Below are 19,016 nucleotides of genomic sequence, written 5' to 3'. Positions count from 1 at the left end.
GGAATCTGTTTAATTTCAAGAGACCAAAAAGAGACCCTGATGCTAGCCTGCCCCACAAAGTCGTTTTTGCACTTCTTCCCACAGTTTGCCATAAGCAAGGGAGCAGATGTGATGATGCCAGCCAGAGCAAACCGTTTCACATGACTGTAGTGAACCAAGCCATGAAATACAGAGGAAGGCATGGGGAAGACTGTGCAGGGGTATTAACTGGGAGGGGCATGTGCTGGAACTGTAGTGCTTACAAGAGGAGCATTCTGTATTGTCTTTGTTATTATGTATAGGTGGCAAGATTCTTCCAAAATGTAAACCATTGTAAGTCTTCACAGGTCCATGAAGACCTTGGTTTGAGAGATGCTATTGACTCTAGGAGTATTTGGGAAGTGAAAATTGGGCAGTTGCTCTTATTTATTTATTCCTTGGATTTATATCCCACCCTCCCCGCCGAAGCAGGCTTGAACTAGAAATATCTGAAATATTTCAAGGCAGGTGCCGCTACTTTTGAGTGTAATCAATTCAAACACCACAGCTCATGTGCTTCTTATTTAATGTGGAATGTATAATGAAGTCAGTGAATTTTTAAGAGGATGGAAAAAGAGAGCTTTATACACTTGGAAGAACCAGTGTGCACACTTTGCAATCTTTTTTAAAAAAGATTTTAAAGAAACCCCAACAACAGTCTGAATCTGGTTTTTTCTACTCACAGCCTTCCACAGTCCACTAAATGCCCGCCAAGGGATCGATTTCGGATTATTCAAAACTTCATTGACAGGGTGACAAAAGGCCAGCAAATAGTGGAAGAGGTAAGTGACTTCTGACTGTGCATTACTTTTTTGCCAGGAAGTGCTCTGGGTATGCACATCCCCACCCTTGCTGTATTTAGCCACAGTTGGGTAGAAATTTATTTATTTATTTATTCCAGTTTATATCCTGCCCTCCCCTCCAGAACAGACTCAGGGATGGGTACATGGTGGCCTGGATCCAGTGGAGCATTTCTGTGGATGGAAGGAGTTCTGCCCACAAAGTACAACTTTTTCACCTTCCCCCTGCTATTGGAGCCCCAAATGCCCCCTGAAGTATAGCTCCATGAGGAGGGCAGGAGATGCCCAGGAACAGCATTGCAGAGGCATTAAGCAGGGGAGGGGGGAGGCAAAGAAAGTCATGCTCTGTCGGTAGAAATCTTTCTGCCTGCAGAACTCCCCCATTGGATTCAAGCCAGTAGGTCTTCAAGACTAAATGGGGAAAATGCAATTACCATCTATTACAGTTTCATGGTGCTCACCTTGTTTAAACGTGACTGTACTATGTAGGCTGTGTATAAAGATCTGCCCCTGATCCTAGTGGTAATTGCTATGGTATACCAGTAAGGAAATGCATGATAGCCTAAGAGAAATTGGTATTCATCAAAGTAACTAGTGCTGAGCTATGATGTTGGATTGGCGGACTGGATAACTTGAAATCCCAGCAGAAGACAGTTACTATGAAGCTGTAGTGAAAATCCAATTCTTGGTGGACTGTACTCTTGTTTGCTTAGCATAGAAGGCAATCCATGCCAAGCATAAGGCTGATGAAAATGTTACCTTCTCCAACCAGGTTTGAAATGATTTTCTGAGATCAGAAAATATTTGTCCTTTGGGGCTCTTGTTTGGACACATGTGCTAGTGGGAAGAAGGGTCATATGGCTTTTTAATGAATAGTGAATGAGGAAGTGAGTTTAGTAGCCAAAGGTGTGGCCTTCCTACTTTTGTACAAGAAGAAAAGCCACAGAAGCGATCAGGATGTTAATAGCCTTCATGGTCCCCTCCCACTATGGTGTTCATTTGTGAACTCACATGATTTGTGGGTCGTCCAGAAAGTTGCTACAGACCAGTCAGGGAGGTATATTTAGACAAAATAATGCTTTCAGGTAACAAGAGAGGTAGGAGGCAGATGCAGAGGTACAGCAGGTGTAAGGGAGTGGAAAACAATTATCTGAATAAATTGACAGATCGTTTGCTTTTTGATATGCAAAGGTGGATGCTGCCATCTCCTTGTGTTCAGAAATGCATGACATGAAGGAAGCTATCTACGAGAATAAGAAGAAATTGGAAGGCATTGGAGAAAACTACCAGATTCAGGTACTGGCAGGAGCTGAGTTCTTACATCTTCAGTTGATGTACATGGTATGTGGGACTGCTTTGAAGACAACTTGGAAACATCAGGTGCCACAAAATGTAGCAGGCAAGGACCAGCTGCATGTTTTGCTAGTATTGAGACCACTCCATTGGCTACCTATAGGCTTCCATGTTTAGTTCAAGGAACTGTTGCATATCTTTTGATGCTGTTTACAGTCTGGGACCCACATACCAGAGTGGCTGCCTTTCCCTGTGAGAACCTTCATTCCAGCTTCCCTCCACTCAACCACTGCTTTGGGTTGTACTTAGTCAATCAAAGTGAATATTTACAGGGAGCAGCAAAGAAGATGAGTCTGCTGTCAAGAGCAGTGTGGGAACTAAACAGAAGGTTATTTTATTTATTTACTTGATTGATACTGCACTTTTCTACCCAATAGGCAGAGCCAGCACATCCATAAGACTACATTCAGCAGTTGCCTCATGCGCCGGCTCTTGGGGGGTGGCATTGTTTCTGGGCATACAGGGGCTGGGAGAGTTCTTCTGGCCCCTGCGCACCCAGAAACAATGGCACTTTCAGTCCTGGGGCGCTCTCCGAACTTGGACTGAAAGGCACCGCGTGCCCAGAAACAATGACACATGATGACATTGTGATGTCATCACCATTGTGATGTCATCATGCCTTGCCCCAAGCATGCAATTAAATGACTGGGGGGGGGAATGGGTGTGCGTTGGGATTCTGCCGCAGGCTGCTTACAATGCTGCTTACACAGTTCTCTTCCCTTTTTATCCTCACAATGAGCTTGTCAGGTAGGTTAGGCTGAGACAATGCAACCGGCCCATGGTCATCTAACAGACTTTTGTGGCAGAGTGCAGATTCAAACTTGGGTCTCCCAGATCCCAATCTGACACTCTAACCATTATGCCATACTACTGAGTCCATGGAATCTTCTTTCCCAGGACAAGAGAGAAGGGGTATGTGTGTTTATTTGTGTAAGATAGACAGAGGAATTACTGATAACTGTAATGTCTGGATGCTGCCTTCCCACCATGCATTTGAAAAATCCTCAATTAGTATGACTGGGAGGGGGTTCCAGGGCACTCTTGTTACTGCCCTTTTTTCTCTACAGAGGGGGCCTCAACCTTAGAGTGCTTTTGGAATTTTGAGAATTATGTCCTGACCTGGGTTACCCAGCCCGATCTCATCAGATCTGGGAAGCTAAGCAGGTTTAGCCCTGTCTAGTATTTGGATGGGAGACCTGCAAGGAATACCAAGGGTGTGACACGGAGCAGGCAACAGCAAACCACCTCTGAATGTCTCTTGCCTTGAAAACCCTATGGGGTCGCCATAAGTCAGTTGTGACTTGACTGAACTTTCTACCACCAGTGGGTGCTAAAAAAAAAAAAGAAAGAATCTGCCACAGAGGTGGAGCCAGTCACAACATACCTGCCATGTGGGCTGAGTCCAATCCCAAAACATAGGGAGGTTCCATGAAATGTTAGACTCCAAGGCAATCATCCTTCAATGATAGAGACTGCTTTTTAAAATGGATGCTCCCTACAGATACAAAGATGATGCTTCCTGGGCTTTTCACTCCAATGAAGTGGAAGAAAGTCAGGATTGGCATTTGGCTTTGAGGATATGATGTCTTGTGGAAAAAGCAAATGGGCACTGTGGTGCCTAATGGGTACAACACTGGTTATCATTACCATACTGAGTTATTCAGTTTGTTTATTGCATTCTTCATCCAAAAAATTGGTGTGTATGTGAGGATACTCGATCTTCCAGCAAATTTGTGAATAGTAGAATTAAGGATTTCACAGGAATTCTATGAATTTTAGAATCTGACCCAGAGGCTATAGTATTGGTTAAGTTCCCTACAATGGTGTCAGAGTCTGTGAGAAATGAAAAACAAAACAGAGACTCAAGGCAGATCTGAGTTTGTGGTAATTGTTGGTCTAGACTGGGGTTTATTTATTTATTTTAGTATATTTCTATTCCGCCCATTCCCCATAGGGCTCAGGGTGGAGTGCAACATATGATAAAACAATAAAATGCAATAAAAAACTTTTTAAAAACAGCCTGCGGGCACATTTGGAGCTCTGTCACAGTGTAGTGGGCACAGACACAAAATAGCTGCCACAGGAGGTGGAGACAGCCATAAAATGGCTGCCGTAGCTGTCCTTCAGTCACAGTGGTGGCAGCTGCTGCCAAAGCAACATTTTTTTTTAAAAAAAAAAATCTGTTCAGCCAGTCAGAAGCCTTGCTGGGCAAATGCCCCACCTGACTCTGCCTAGAAACACTTGGAGGATGCCAGGAAAGGCATTGGCAGGTGCTATGGCATCCAGAGGTACCACACTGGGTACCCCTGATCCAGACAATAGATTGGAATTGTGGGTCTCTTTGGGAAGTTGGGATCTCAAAAAGAAGTATCTCGGAACTACACTTCTGCATCCTGCTAAGAATGTGTGCTGTACATTTGTGCTGTAGGTATTAGGGATGGGCATGAACCATATTTTTTTTTTGTTTGAGTCATGGATGAACCACAAACAGAACCATGAACGCATATGAACAGGAGGATGGTTTGCAAGCCAACACAGTTCATATTGGTTTGTGAGCCATTTAAGTTTTTAAAACCCAGCTTTTTGCTTCGCGTGGCTTTTCGCAGTGACCAGAAAGCAGAATTTTCCAAGCAGCTGAGTGGCAGGACCTGATCTGCTCAGATTTAAGCTCCCGCTTTTTGCTGTCTGCCAAAAGCTGTGGGGATCAGAAAGCAGGGTTCTAATGTCATTTAAACCAACAGCTGCTTTCTGCTCCTTGCAAAAAGCTGCAGGGAATAGAAAGTTGACGTTTCCAAGCAATTTTTCATGAACAGCAGAAAGCAAGGACGAACCGCCTCAAAATTTGTGGAAGTTCATGGATGTTCTTCAGTTCATGAACATTTCTTCAAAAACCACAAACAGACCACTCAAAATTCATGAAGAAGTTTAATTTGTCAGCCAAGCTCATGCCTAGGCATGTTCAAAGTTTGCTAGGCAGTCAGTTTGACTGAGAGCTCTCCTTTCATCCACAAAGGATTATGTTGGCAAGGTATTGTTTGTAAGGCGAGAGGCATTCAGAGGTGGTTTCCTGTTGCTTGCCTCTGTGTAGCAACCCTGGACTTCCTTGGTGGTCTTCTTGCTTAGGTTCTGAAACTGGGCTCGCCTGGGCTACCAAGGTCAGGGCAAGCAGGGTTATACCCCTGTAGTTCGGTTGATTTTGGTGGAGTTAGAAGGGTACAACCCTGATTAAGATTGCAGTTCTAATCCTTTTTAAGATCAGTGTTGAAATATGGTTAACATCTGCTCAGCATAATTCCATTACAAAGTTTCCTGCTCCTTAAGGACCAAGGAGAATGAATGCTTTATCTGAATGATTTATATAGTGATTTATACGCTAATTACCTGAGGGGTGTTTATGTGCTATGCTTTTTAAAATTAGATCGACTATGCACCCCTCGTAGAATTGTATTCTAATTCCGTCGATTTGAATGAAAATGGTATAACTCTAACTGGGATTGGATTGTACGTGTAAATTTGAAAAATGATCATTAGCCTTGCCTGCAGTCACCCAATAGACATTTAGCATTGTCTTCTCAAGCCTAGTCTTTGTAAACTGTGTAGTTCAGATATTTTTATGAGGCACGTACTTTTTACATCTGTAGCTTCTTCCTAACAGTTGACAAGAAGTTTGAAGAATGGCAACAGGAAAAACAAAGATACAAGGTTTACTACTTCAGTGTTCCTTGTGAAAATCTCCTGTGCCTAGAATACATAAACAGGATAGACTATAAAATTCTTAAGGTGTAAATGATAACTATAAACAAGGACAGCCTGTTCTGAAAGTCGGAAAGCTTTCCCCAGGACAACTGTTTATTCTGAAAACCAGAGGGATAACTTCTGTTTCCAAGAGAACATTTGGACTTGGAAACAAAAGCCCTTGCTCCTAATTTGTTTGTTATTTGTCATATTTATACCCTGTTCTTCCTCTAAGGAGTTCAGGGAGGTACGTATGGTATGGTGTCAGGACTCGCACAACTTGGCAGACGTCATTTGGGAGGATCAGTTTATGTACCCCTGGCCAGCTCTGGCCAAAGAAAGGAACTACAGGAAGGCTAGTCACAACAGCTAAGGAAGCTTCTTTATTACTATTGGCCAAAGCAAGTCACATGGTATCCCCTGGTCTGGTACAGCAGCCAATCAGGCTTGCTTGCTTTTTTGCCTTGGTCCTCTCTGCCTTTTCCTCACCCACCTCTTAATTGAACAAGAGCCAGTCTTAACAGAGTATCCCATTTGATCCTCCAAGCAACCCCTTGGTGTAGGTTAGGCTGAGAGATGGTGGCTTGCCTGGTAGTAACAGGCCTGGAGGGGGGAAAAATCTGTTTAATTTGACTGAATGTGTGGAAATGAGCAGGTGAAGTTTTTCATGGTATGGAGATAAATAACATCCCCATAAGCCTGTATGAAAGAATTGGGGCATTTTCCTTCAGGTAATTGACAACCCTAATTGGGTCCAGGTTCCATACTGTTAGCTTTCCTCATTGTTGAAATCTGAAGGGGAGGCAAGGTTGCTCATGTGTCAGGGAAATAAAAATGGTTTTCACAGAGATCTGATGTAGCATCATGGCTCTGTGAGTCAGGTCATCCCTGATTTAAATCCTGCCTTTTCTGTGAACTTGTTAGAGGGTCTTAAGTGTGCCACTCTCTCAGAGCCTCAACATCCCTTCTGGGCATAATAATACCTGCATACCTTAAAGGTTTTTTATAAGGTTGAGATAATTAAAGTCAGGGCTTTTTTTGTAGCAGGAACTTCTTTGCATATTAAGCCACACCTCCCTGATGTAGCCAATCCTCCAAGGGCTTATAGGGCTCTTAGTACAGGGCCTACTATAAGCTCCAGGAGGATTGGGTACATCATTGGAGTGTGGCCTAATATGCAAAGGAGTTCCTGCTATAAAAAAAGCCCTGATTAAAGTTAAAAACTTGGAACCCTTAACATTCTAAACATTAACAGGGGTGGAATTCTAGCAGGAGCTCCTTTGCATATTAGGCCACATCCCCTGAAGTAGCCAATCCTCCAAGATCTTACAAGACTCTTTTGTAAGCTCTTGGAGGACTGGCTACATCAGGAGTGTGTGACCTAATATGAAAAGGAGCTCCTACTAGAATTTCACCCCTGAACATTCTGCCAGTAGAAGGGCACTTCCACAGAAAGGAGGGAGGGAGCAACTTTTGCCTGTTCCCTTTCCTACTGTAAATCCCCTGCATTACACCCAATGCTTTTCCTAGATGTCCCTGCAACCCAGGTATGTGTGCACATTTCCAGTTTTGCTGCTATTTAATTAATTGTGTAGACATAAAACTAACCCCTAGAAGTTAAAATGACTAAACTGAGACTGTTGTACTTTGGTCACATCATGAGAAGAGAGAAGTCACTGGAAAAGACAATAATGCTAGGAAAAGTTGGAGGGCACAGGAAAAGACATAGACCCAACATGAGATGGATTGAATCCATCATGGAAGATGTTGTTAAGGACAGGACATTTTGGAGGTCATTAATTCACAGGGTCGCCATAGATCAGAAGCGACTTGAGGGCACTTAACACACTCACACACACAATCAGTTTGTTCACAGCAGAGTTCGTGCAGTTGACAGCCGTGAAGTGAAGTTAAAGATGGTATGATGAGGACTGCTAGGTCAGATATTCAACCTCGCAGATCTAGCTGTCCATCACATTATTAACCTGCCTTTCCTCCAAGCAACTTAAAGGCAGTGTACATGTTTCTCCCTTCTCCATTTTATCTCCACATCCGCCCTATATAGGAGGTTAGTCCAAAAATGTCTGTTCTACTCATGGCTGAGATGGGATTTAAATCCAGATCTCCCTGTTTTCTAGATTCATGCTCTAACCACTACCGCACACTGGATGTAATGTTCTGGCCTATGTGTTTTGGGCTGTTTGTGCATAGGCTCACATGAAGTAATAAGAACAATAGGACCCAATGACGGATAGGTGCACTGGGGGGACTGGGGGAATCCCAACTTCCTTCTTTACTTCCATACAGTGAATTGAACACTGTGGCATAGAGTACAAATTTGAATCTTAATGCACTTTTCAGCGTGCCTTAGGAATGTGTGTGAAGTGCCTGATTGGGCATTGAGTCTATAGTGAACATTCCCTCATATGCGCTGTGTGGTCATGGTAGTTCAGGCCTTTTGTGCTCATTGCATGCTGGCTGCATGCAGCACATGGTGATGTTACATGTGTGAATGGACCATTGCTAGAACTTTCAGACTGCATTCATGGTAATGGAAGACAATGGTATATAATGGAGTTGGCTTATGCATTTCAGAGGCAAGCCATCAGGTGTAGAGTAGTCTAGATGTGTGTGTGAGAGAATCAACACTAAGCCTTCGGATTTGAAAGAGGAGGCAAGCCAACCATACACAGAGAAGCCACTTTTATCAGATGCTGGGTATAAACAGGAGGACCATCTCCATGACAACCTTTCTTGCAAGAGTTGGGGCATCTGTGAAGCTGCTGTTGGCTGGCTGGTGGTGGAAAGTGCAGCTGACTTAGAGCAATGCTGTAGGGGTTTCAAGGCAAAGGTAGTTTGGCAATGCCTGGCTCTGCATAGCAACCCTGGTCTTCCTTAATGATCTCCCATCTCCAAGTACTAACTTAGCTTCTGAGACCTAATGAGATCAGGACCACCGGCTAGGTAGATGGACCTTTTTTCAGATGCTGGGTATCTGAAAGGGCAGCTGCTGTGAGAGCCCTCTCCAGCCCCACCCACCTCACAGGGTGTCTGTTGTGGGGGAGGAAGGTAAAGGAGATTGTGAGCCGCTCTGAGACTCTTTGGAGTGGAGGGCGGGATATAAATCCAATATCTTCTTCTTCTTTTTTCTGACCCAGTAAAGTGATTGTTATGTTTTTGGTCTTGGTACTCAGTCTTCTTCCTTCCTATGAAAACAAGATTCACAACTGAGAGTGTCTCCCAAGCATACTTAGACCAATTTCGCATTTAGCCCTTCCCTCCCTTTTATGCGGGGCTCCGCAAGGTGGCTCTATTTTCTAGATCCTGCATTGGCATCTGTAGAGCGGGGCTGTGTGTTCCCTGCTTGCTCCTTGCCGCATGCAAACTCGAGAGTTGAAAACAAGACCAGGACAAAGGCTATTGAGAATCAGAGACTCAGGGATGGAATTCTAGCAGGAGCTTCTTTGCATATTAGGACACACCCATGATATAACCAGTCCTCCAAGAGCTTACAAGGCTCTTTTTTGTAAGCTCTTGGAGGATTGGCTACATCAGGGTGTGTGTGGCCTAACATGCAAAGGAGCTCCTGCTAGAATTCCACCCCTGCTTAGACTCCTTCATATTGGCTACCACCACCCACATTAGGCTTTACTGCTCTCTCATTTCATATTAGTTTCTTGGTCTGTTCTTTCCCCTCTTTGCTATAGCACACGTTTCTTCCTCCCCTTGAGGTTCAGCCGCTGTTGGCTGTCACTTCCTCTCTTGATCTTCTCAAGCAGCAGCTTTGTGGGAGCTCCTCCACAGTTCCTGTCGTCATGACTTGCAGCTTGCCCTTGCAGGATATGGCTGGTGCAGGCCCTTTACCGGCTCTGAGAAATCAGCTTTTGGAAATGGCTCCACTTTTAAACACGAGCAGTGTTTATTTGAAGCTGAAGCACAGCAATAGCTCTCTTAAACAATGGAAAAATTTCTGGGAAAATGTTCTTATTTGGACAAAACACATCAGGGCGGAGGGGAAAGCCAGATTATGTAAGGTAAAGTGCAGGCCTGGACAAATAGTCAGGCTCCAAGCCAGTTCTAGCCCACCTGCTATGAATGGTTGACCATGGGGGGGTGTCAAGCAGCCTCCTGTTTTACTGCCTGCCTGGGGCTGCAAAACAGGGGGTGGTGTCAAGTACTTGGCAAGGCCCACTGTGTGACTACTGGGCTGCTTTTTGTGTCATGCAGCCCGATCTGACTTTGTTGAGCTGGGGAGGGAAAGAACCACTTCATGCATTATGGTTACCCCAGAATCACACTTGCTGCATACCCATGAAAATGTTTGGGGCTTGTGTGCTCTCGTGTTTGTGTCTGTGTGTGTACTTTGTAAAGCAGTGTAAAGTACATAGTGTCACAACTTCAAACTTCCTTCCATTTAACTCTTGCATAAATCTCTCCCGCTGAAGTGTGTGGGACTTAACAATTCTTAATTCGGGTTGGAGCAGTGCCTAGTAATTCTCCCCCCCTCCCCCACGATGTGTGGCTGGAAATATTCCATGCAAGAATATCTTAGCTTAGTCCTAAACATCTTTCTTAATCTTTTGATAAATGACTGCAGGCCGGATTTCTCTAAGGGATAGCAAGTAAATATTGATGAAAGGCGATTGCATAATGCCAGAGATTTCCAAGGGATACCTGCCAAGTTCTTCCCACTTGGGGAGAGAGAAAAGTTTCTTATAAATATGGAGTTAAATGTTAATGTTCTAAAGTTTTCCATCAGGAGTGTTATAGTACAGAGGTCCCCAATGCGGGGACCAGTACCTGGGCGTGGGAAGGAAGTGGGGAGGAGGCAAAGGCAGTGCCGCTTTTGCAGCGGGTTGCTCGCCACTGCTGCCGCGGTTTTCCCTGTTGATCAGCTGATCAGCCGGGGTGTGTGTGTTTCAGCCTTTAAAGAGCCTGGGAGGAGCTTCACCATCCTTTCCTGGGCCTTAAAATTGTGAAAACGGAGGGGGGAGGAGGCGCTGTGCGGGGGGGAGGCCAAATTTGGTGCCCCCACCCTGCCGGCCCTGGGACCATGGTGAGCGGGCCGGCCTGGGACCGGTCTCTGGTGCCAAAAAGGTTGGGGGCCACTGTTATAGTAGATAGACTAGGGAGGTTTGGGGTAAAATCTTCTCTCAAGTATGAAACACATCTTGAGCCTGTCACTCTTACTCAAATTGGTCCCCATGTTGGGATACACATGTGTGGGTATCCCTTACATGTGCAGAACTAGAGACTGATACCAAATGGATGTCCTGAGTCTCTTGTATATATAGTTGTCAACTTTAGAAGAGCTGTTTTTTATATCCCACTTTTCTATACCCTAGGGAGTCTCAAAGTGGCTTACAGTCACCCTCTCTTCCTCTCTCACAACAGACACCCTGCGAGGTAGGCGGGGCTGAGAGAGTTCTGAGAGAACTGTGACTGGCCCAATGTTACCTAGCAGGCTTCATGTGGAGGAAAAGTGGGGAATCAAACCCGGTTCTTTGGATTGGAGTCCACCACTCTTAAGCACTACATCACACTGGCTCTCTTTAGAAGAAATAAGCTGCCTGGGGCCAGAGGCATAACCAAAAAGTAACTTCATGGACCAAACGAAGACACAGAATAGCAAAGTAAAGTAAAGTAAAGTAATAGCAATGCTAGAACTTTAGCATCCATGTCCTCTTTTATGAAAATGTCAGAATCCAAGCTGTTATAGGTAATTTGAACTTTCTGTTGTGAGGAGTATTAGTGAGGGATATCTCTAGCTGATGTAATGGGAACAGGAGATGTGTCTGATTGGAGATGACTGGATTAGCTTGGTGATAGGTGTGAGTCATGTATTTTATGTGCGGTTAACCTGCTCCCGACTTATGGTGACTCTATGAATTAATGACCTCCAAAACTTCCTATTGTTAACAGCCTCCTCAGGTCTTGGAAACTGAAGGCTGTAGCTTTCTTTAATCAATCCATTGCTTGCTGGGTTTTCCTCTCTCTCTTTTTTTGCTGCCTCCAACTTTCCCTAACATTATTGTTTTTCCAGTGACTCTTGTCTTCTCATAAATTGAACAAAGTATGGTAACCTCAGTTAGTCATGTTAGCTTCTAGGGAGAATACAAGTATGACTCATATAGTCAGGCGATGGGTAGATGGTCCTTTCTGGGTACTTGATGAGCTATCCAGGGAAGTCTAAATAATGAAGGAAATCCTGAGAGGACAGGTTATTGTTACTCAACGCGAGGGTGCTATGAGCTTTAGAGGACCACAAAGAAGAGCTTTAATTATTGGTGCCCTGGAGGTCTCTCAAAGGCTACTTCCTCTTGAATGAGACTGGGGAAATACATGCCCTAATCAAGAGACTCTGACTTGGTATGAAAAATGGGTTTATCCAAGCCAGGCCAGAGGCTCTTGGTGCAAAAGATCTGGAGCTTTTGGTGTATGTGGAGAGGTTATGGAGACAGCAACTGCAAAGTTATTGTGAGGGGGGGGCATATTGTGTATGCTACTCTGAGTTCTTTGAAGATGAAGAGGGCAGTAAATATTAGGGAGGGCTCTTCCTGCAGCTGGATTTTTCAATTTAAATGTTTCATAAATCTTATTGGAGTACTTTGATTTTTTTTTTTACTTCAAATGTGGGGAAACATACAGGGCATGCTTGGGGGTTTGAAAGCTAAGTGCAGAACTGGAAATGGTGCTGGTAGTCAGAAGGAAGTGTGGATGCTGTTACAGCAAATCATTGCCCCTAAGATGGCTTCAGATGAGAACCCTTCAGCAGACAATATTTCCTGGAACTGCTGACCAACTTGTGAAAGTACAGACAGGAACTGGATTCACAGTGGAAAGCCGTTATGTGTGTTGGAGTTCAGTGCATCCCACAAGTCCACCATCATGATGCATAAGAGAAGCCAATCTTGGTTCCAGAACTCCTCATCTTGAAATCCACTTTTTTAAAAACCAAGTTTCTAATGGGCATGCAGAAGAGACCCTCTGATAGTGCCTCCTCGTCGATGCACAGAAGAAAAATAAGGACATCCTCATATGTGCATTGATCATGCGAAATTCTTTTCTTGAACCAGAATTTGAATACTTCAAAAGAATACACACAGCTCTGAGTCTTTTCACTCTCTAAGCTGGCATGGTTTATGCAGGAAGTGAATCTTCTGTTCTCATAATTTTTTTGGCATGTATGTATTTAGGTTAGGTTAATTGTGAATATTTTTTTTCCACTGAATAGGCACTGTGCAGTTTCCCAGCTGAATTGGCTAACTTGTATTGTATTCCTAAGCAGTTGTGTCCCTTATTGTTTTTGTGCCTTGCAGGGAAACAGCACCAAAGAGTACTTCCTTCAGAGGACGTTGCAAAGCCTCGAGCGCTATTTTTACTTGATTGCTTTCAACTATTACCTTCATGAACAGGTGAGGGTTCTTCCTGAAGCTCTTAGTGAAGAATGCCCACTCTGCCTCCTTGTCTTGGCTGTCCCTTGGGCAGGGGGAATCTGAAGATCCTTGGCTCTGTTGGTGAGTGAGCAGGGCCCTCTGATCCTTTGTTGGCAGCCTTGCAAACACAGCCACGAAAGGTTACTAATTTGCATTGTTAAAAAGTACCTGTATTAATTGGTTGTGGTCAACAAGGAGGCGAAAGGAACAATATTTGTAAAGATTACTGGGAGACTTCATATTTGGTCTTGGTGAGTAGCACTTTAGTAGCCTGAAAGGAAAGATTAATAAAGCCCAGGCTCCACTATGGCTACACTACAACTTCTAATGAAGAATTAAATGAAGCCCCCACGTGCATTTGCAGCCAGCACCAGAATAGCAGCGTCATTTCCACACACACCCCCATGCAACCCAGGAGATGTGTGAAAGACCGTTTTCCCACTGACCTTACTCCGGAGCGACGTCCCTCTTCACCGCGCAGCGTCTGCGCGGATTTCCCACCAACTGCTGCGCACAACCAGGAAGTGCCGCGGCTTTTGCATCGCAGATATAAACCACTAAAAACCAGTTTACATCTGCGACGCAAAAGCTGCGGCTCTTCCTGGTTGTGCACAGCAGTTGGTGGGAAATCCATGCAGACACTGCATGATGAAGAGGGACGTCGCTCCGGAGTAAGGTCTGTGGGAAAATGGCCAAAGAGTCAATGTCACGGCTGGGGCCGGGTCAGGCAAAGTCCAGAGGCAGTCCAAGGTCTGTAGCCAGCAAGCAGGAGTGTCCAAGGTGCCAAATCCAAATCGCTGTGCAAGTATCGCAGGTCCAAGGTCCAGAAGCCGAGGTCAGGGAGTCCAGAAGTCAAAAGCCAAAGTCAGGGAGTCAGGAACCAAAGTCAAGCCAGAGTGGATGCTAGCACGTCAGGGAGATGACTAGTTGCTTCCACAAAGCCTCCTCCCAAAGCCCACAGCTATATAGCCCTCTGCTGGCTGTTGCCCATTTGGGCTAATTGCTGGCTCTGGGAGGCAGCCAGGATCCTGTTACAACTCAAGCATCCTTGCTCTTAGGAGGGCCAGAATCCTCTCAAAACTCAGGACTCAGGGAGTGTCTTGCTTGTGAGCGTGCCGCCCTCCTCCGATCCCTGAGGTCCTGACGGAGGCGGTCACGCACACGAGCCACCCGAGAGGGCGAGGCAGGGGGGCTGGGATCTTCTTCAGCAGGAGGCAGGGGTACTGGTGCAGGTGGCAGGGGTACAGTTTCCTCGGCAGACTCGTCTTCCTCTGCAGGGTCCCCAGCACCCATGACAGTCAAGTGTTTGCAGATGTAGCAAGCAGACAGCCCTGGAGCCTATGATATCTCTACAAGCTGGCATCCCTGTCTCTAGGAAAAAGAATAAATAACTGGGGTGAAAAGTTGTATGCCCCATCTTTTGCTCCAGACACCTTTCTCTCCTGGGCTCAGTAACAGCATGTTTGCTCTGCAGACAGAAACCTGCTTGCAACAGGCATGGCCTCTCTGCCCCCACCAGCATCGCTGCCTCTTTATCTCACCTCCCAGGTTCTCACGTCTCCAGTGCTGCAGGGTCCAGCTCAGGGTGGGAGGAGCGGCTGCCTACCAAGCTTCCTCCCCCTGGCCATTCTGACCCTGAGCTCCAGCAGCTCAAAGCGCCACCAAACCTTCAGGAGCATGAGGGCAGATAGTGGAAACTGAGCCCAACACAGAAGCTCACCTTTTAGGCTTGTCATTCTCCTTAGTGCTGTTCCTGCCACACATCCCTCCTGCAGCTCCAAGCAATGAGTGGTGGGATTGTGTGGGCTTTTGGCCCCATCCACTTCAAGAGGGGAGGAGAGAAGAGAGCCAAAAAGTGCAAGCTCCACTTGGCAGCTGAAAGGGTGATTCCCTCCACCTCTCGCTCCCCCCCTCCCCACTCTGGGCAGGTCAGTTGTGGCCGCAGGACATGCATTTAACAGCTCTGCTGTACATTATTAAGTAATGAAAATGTAAAGCTGTTCAGTGTCCTTGCCAGCAAGATTTTGGTCCACTACCATCTTTTGGGGGGTATCTTATATATACATGTGTGCACCTGGAAGTCATGGCGACCTCTGGTGACTGACCCCTACTGGGGGCCTGGAGGATATTCAGGGAGGTGGCTGAATAAAGCCTGCCCCTGCCCTCCCAACTGCCGGTATTCCAAGGATTTCTCCCATCCAAGAACTTGCCAGAGTCAGCCCTGCTTAGCTTCCAAGTTCTGATGAGACTGGGCTTCCTTGGGCCATGCCGGTCAGGGCTAAGTGCTGTAGCATCTGAAAGACTGACAAGATATCCAAGGTAGCAGGATCTCCTTTTCATATTAGGCTACACACCCTCTGATGTAGCCAATCCTCCTGGAGCTTACAGTAGGCCCTGTAAGAAGAGCCCTGTAAGCTCTTAGAGGATTGGCTACATCAGGGGTGTGTGGCCTATTATGCAAAGGAGCTCCTGCTACAAAACAAAAGCCCTGCTTTCAAGAACCAGAATTCCCAGGGAACTTTCTCGAAAGCTTATACCTTGGAATCCTTGTTAGTCTTTAAGGCACTACTGGACTCAAATCTACTGCAGACCAACGCAGCTACTTCTCAGCAAGGTTTTCCTATGTGCTCCTCTGTGTGGATTACTTGTGATAGTGTGCAATAATGGGGGTCACAAGCATATTCCTGAAACTGCACCTGTCTCTCTCCTTCTCTCTCTCTCTTCCTGACTGGCAGTACCCCCTGGCCTTTGCTCTCGATTTCAGCAGATGGATGTGTCGGCATCCTGAGCTATACAGGCTTCTGGCAAACATGAACCTGGCAGAACATACAGTCACAGGGGACCACATAACTAAGGGCGCACGAGTGCTGGTGAGTTAACGAGATGGATTTTCTCCGGCTTCAGAATTTATCAAGAAGCATTCCTATGGCGTTGTTCAGTTTAATCAAGATACTTTCCCTATCAGTCTGCTTTTCAAAACATAGTCTCTTCAGCAGAGCAATAGCTTGGCCGTTGCGTCCTCCTACAAGAATTGTACTCGTGGATCTTTTCTCTATGTTTCAAATGATTCTTTGCTCTCTTCTCTTGGAAGTCATTTTAAAAATCATCTTCTGAGGATGCAATCAGATTTATCCAGGGTCTTCTCTGTTCCCATGAGAAAAGGAAACGTGTATTCTTCCAAGGAGCCTATCAAACGTTGTGCCTGTATATCTCTCTTGTACCCTTCCCCATTACTGAGCACCTGTTGAGATGAGACAAATCCTCAGCACCTGAATGTGCTTTGTGGGATTCTTATAAGGACCCCAAGGAGTCCCGTGGCACAGAGTGGTAAGCTACAGTACTGCAGTCCAAGCTCTGCTCACAACCTGAATTCGATCCTGGTTCAGGTAGTCGGCTCAAGGTTGACTCAGCCTTCCATCCTTCTGAGGTCGGTAAAATGAGTACCCAGTTTGCTGGGGGGGAAGTGTAGATGACTGGGGAAGGCAATGGCAAACCACCCCATAACAAAAAGTCTGCTAAAAATAGTCACATCATGATGTCACCCCATGAGTTGGTAACAACTTGGTGCTTGAACAGGGGACTACCTTTACCTTTATAAGGACCCCACTCAGGTGACTCTGAGGCCCTTGAGGCTTCTTCTTATGCCTTTAGGAGTTTGGAAGGAGGCTATTTGTAAAAATTGTTGTCTTTCCCAGGGAAGTTTTATTTGAAGCAGGAAATGCTTGATGAGATAGATAACTTTTGGAAGTCTTGCACAAGAAGGAGCAGTGGCCAGTTGCCTAGATTTCTGGCTACAGTCTCTGGTGTTTTCCCCTCTGTTGAAGGTGATGGATGAACGGTTTTCTCCAGATGTGCTCAGCACCATCAAAGAGATGAGCGTGGCCAATTTCCGGAGGGTCCCCAAGATGCCTGTGTATGGGATGGCACAGCCAAATTCCAAGGTAATCAAATCATATTGTGTGGATTTTAGAGAGGATGTGAGAGGGAGAGATGGGACCAAAGAGCACCTAAGAAAAAAGGGAGGTATCCTCAAGAAAATTTGCATCCCCCCCCCTTTTTTGAGCAACGTTGTTGGGGTTTCCAAATGTCCTGCGCATTATGCAATCCACTGGAACCAATAATAACATTGTGAAAACAGTGGTGTTTTATCTATTTATTTTTACTCTGGTAGTAGTATTGGTTTCTGGACACATTCAGTGCTAAGCGCTATTTGAAATCACAGCAGCATTCTCTTTGTGGGCATCTTTGGAAACTGATGGTGTTGGTATACTAGTAAAGGGATGGTATCTTTGTCTGAACCAGTTTGGCCATCACTGCTATATGCCTCGGCCCCACCTGCTTCTGCTTCCTTCAGAACCCTGCATCCATCCTCCAGTTTTTCCTTGAGAGGTTTACTTGAGGGCAGGGGTGGCATTCTAGCAGGAGCTCCTTTGCATGTTAGGCTACATTCCCTGATGTAACCAATCCTCCAAGAGCTTACAAAAAGCTTTGTAAGCTCTTGGAGGATTGAAGAAGAATAAGACTTCAGATTTATACCCCGCCCTTCTCTCTGAATCAGAGACTCAGCTTACAATCTCATATATCTTCTCCCCCCACAACAGACACCCTGTGAGGTGGATGGGGCTGAGAGGGCTCTCACAGCAGCTGCCCTTTCAAGGACAATTCCTGCGAGAGCTATGGCTAACCCCAAGCCATTCCAGCAGCTGTAAGTGGGGGAGTGGGGAATCAAACCCGGTTCTCCCAGATAAGAGTCCACTCACTTAACCACTACACCAAATTGGCTACGTCAAGGGTGTGTGGCCTAATATGCAAAGGAGCTCCTGCTAGAATTCCACCCCTGCTTGAGGGAATAATTCCTCTTGTGCGTTGACAGTTACCAAGGGCTAATCTGGAAGAAGCAATGGCAAATAATTGATCAGAGCCTCCTCTTCTCATTCAGTTTATTGCTGGGATTGAAAATCCTGGGGAGGGAGGGAAGCTCATAATAAACACACACAACCTCTGGAAGGCATCCATTGGCTTTCCGTGAAGGTGTGGAGGGATAGCTCTCCATACTAATGGTGAAGGCATTGTTTTGAGCAGGAATCATGGCAGAGCAGGGATGCATGTGATTTTAGCAAATACCTGTTCCCAAGCCTGGGTTTGTTGCAACAACATGCCTGCACTTGGTGAGAATGAGGGGTACTTTGGCCCGCCATCATGTGCCCCTTTGCTCCTACATGTTCTCCCCTGGTCAACCTATTGCAACTTTCAGAAGCTAGCTGAGTGGGGGGACAAAGGGGGATAACTGAAGCATCCTGAGGGACTTTGTGGAGGAGAATGGGGTGAGAGAAGGTTTAGATACCCCTCTCTACTTCCTGCTCATTTTCCCTGGCAAATATCCTGTTCCTTCATTAGCAAGAGCAAAACAAGAGACTGGGAACCTTGCATTTCCCTCAGGATCTAGCTGTGCCCCCTGTTATTCTTGCCTTTTGGAAAGTCCTTATGCTTTTCATAACACCCCCCCCCCCATTTCCTAACAAATAGTGCCATAGAAAGAAAAGGCATCATTGTACTGTGGAAATACTGAAGAATCCCAGAAATCGAGTTAGAGTGAACGTAAGGACATAAGAGAAGCCATGTTGAATCAGGCCAATGGCCCATCCAGTCCAACACTCTGTCACACAATGGCAGA

The 19,016-nt window shown here is 45.7% G+C and overlaps 1 protein-coding gene across 1 annotated transcript in view; it reads left to right on the top strand.

Annotated features, from left to right (window-relative positions):
* PALD1 (phosphatase domain containing paladin 1) overlaps nt 1-19,016 on the top strand; it is a 164,673-nt gene that overhangs the window by 53,299 nt on the left and 92,358 nt on the right. Inside the window, exons 9-13 of the mRNA XM_060241190.1 lie at nt 704-800; nt 2,010-2,114; nt 13,226-13,321; nt 16,078-16,212; nt 17,167-17,283. Of these exons, the coding sequence (XP_060097173.1) occupies nt 704-800; nt 2,010-2,114; nt 13,226-13,321; nt 16,078-16,212; nt 17,167-17,283 (550 nt within the window). The remainder of the gene's footprint in view (nt 1-703; nt 801-2,009; nt 2,115-13,225; nt 13,322-16,077; nt 16,213-17,166; nt 17,284-19,016) is intronic.

Source organism: Heteronotia binoei, chromosome 6 (genome assembly GCF_032191835.1).
Source record: "Heteronotia binoei isolate CCM8104 ecotype False Entrance Well chromosome 6, APGP_CSIRO_Hbin_v1, whole genome shotgun sequence".
NCBI lineage: Eukaryota > Metazoa > Chordata > Lepidosauria > Squamata > Gekkonidae > Heteronotia > Heteronotia binoei.
The sequence above is the reverse complement of the archived record's forward strand: the minus strand, read 5'-3'. Positions and strand labels throughout refer to the sequence as shown.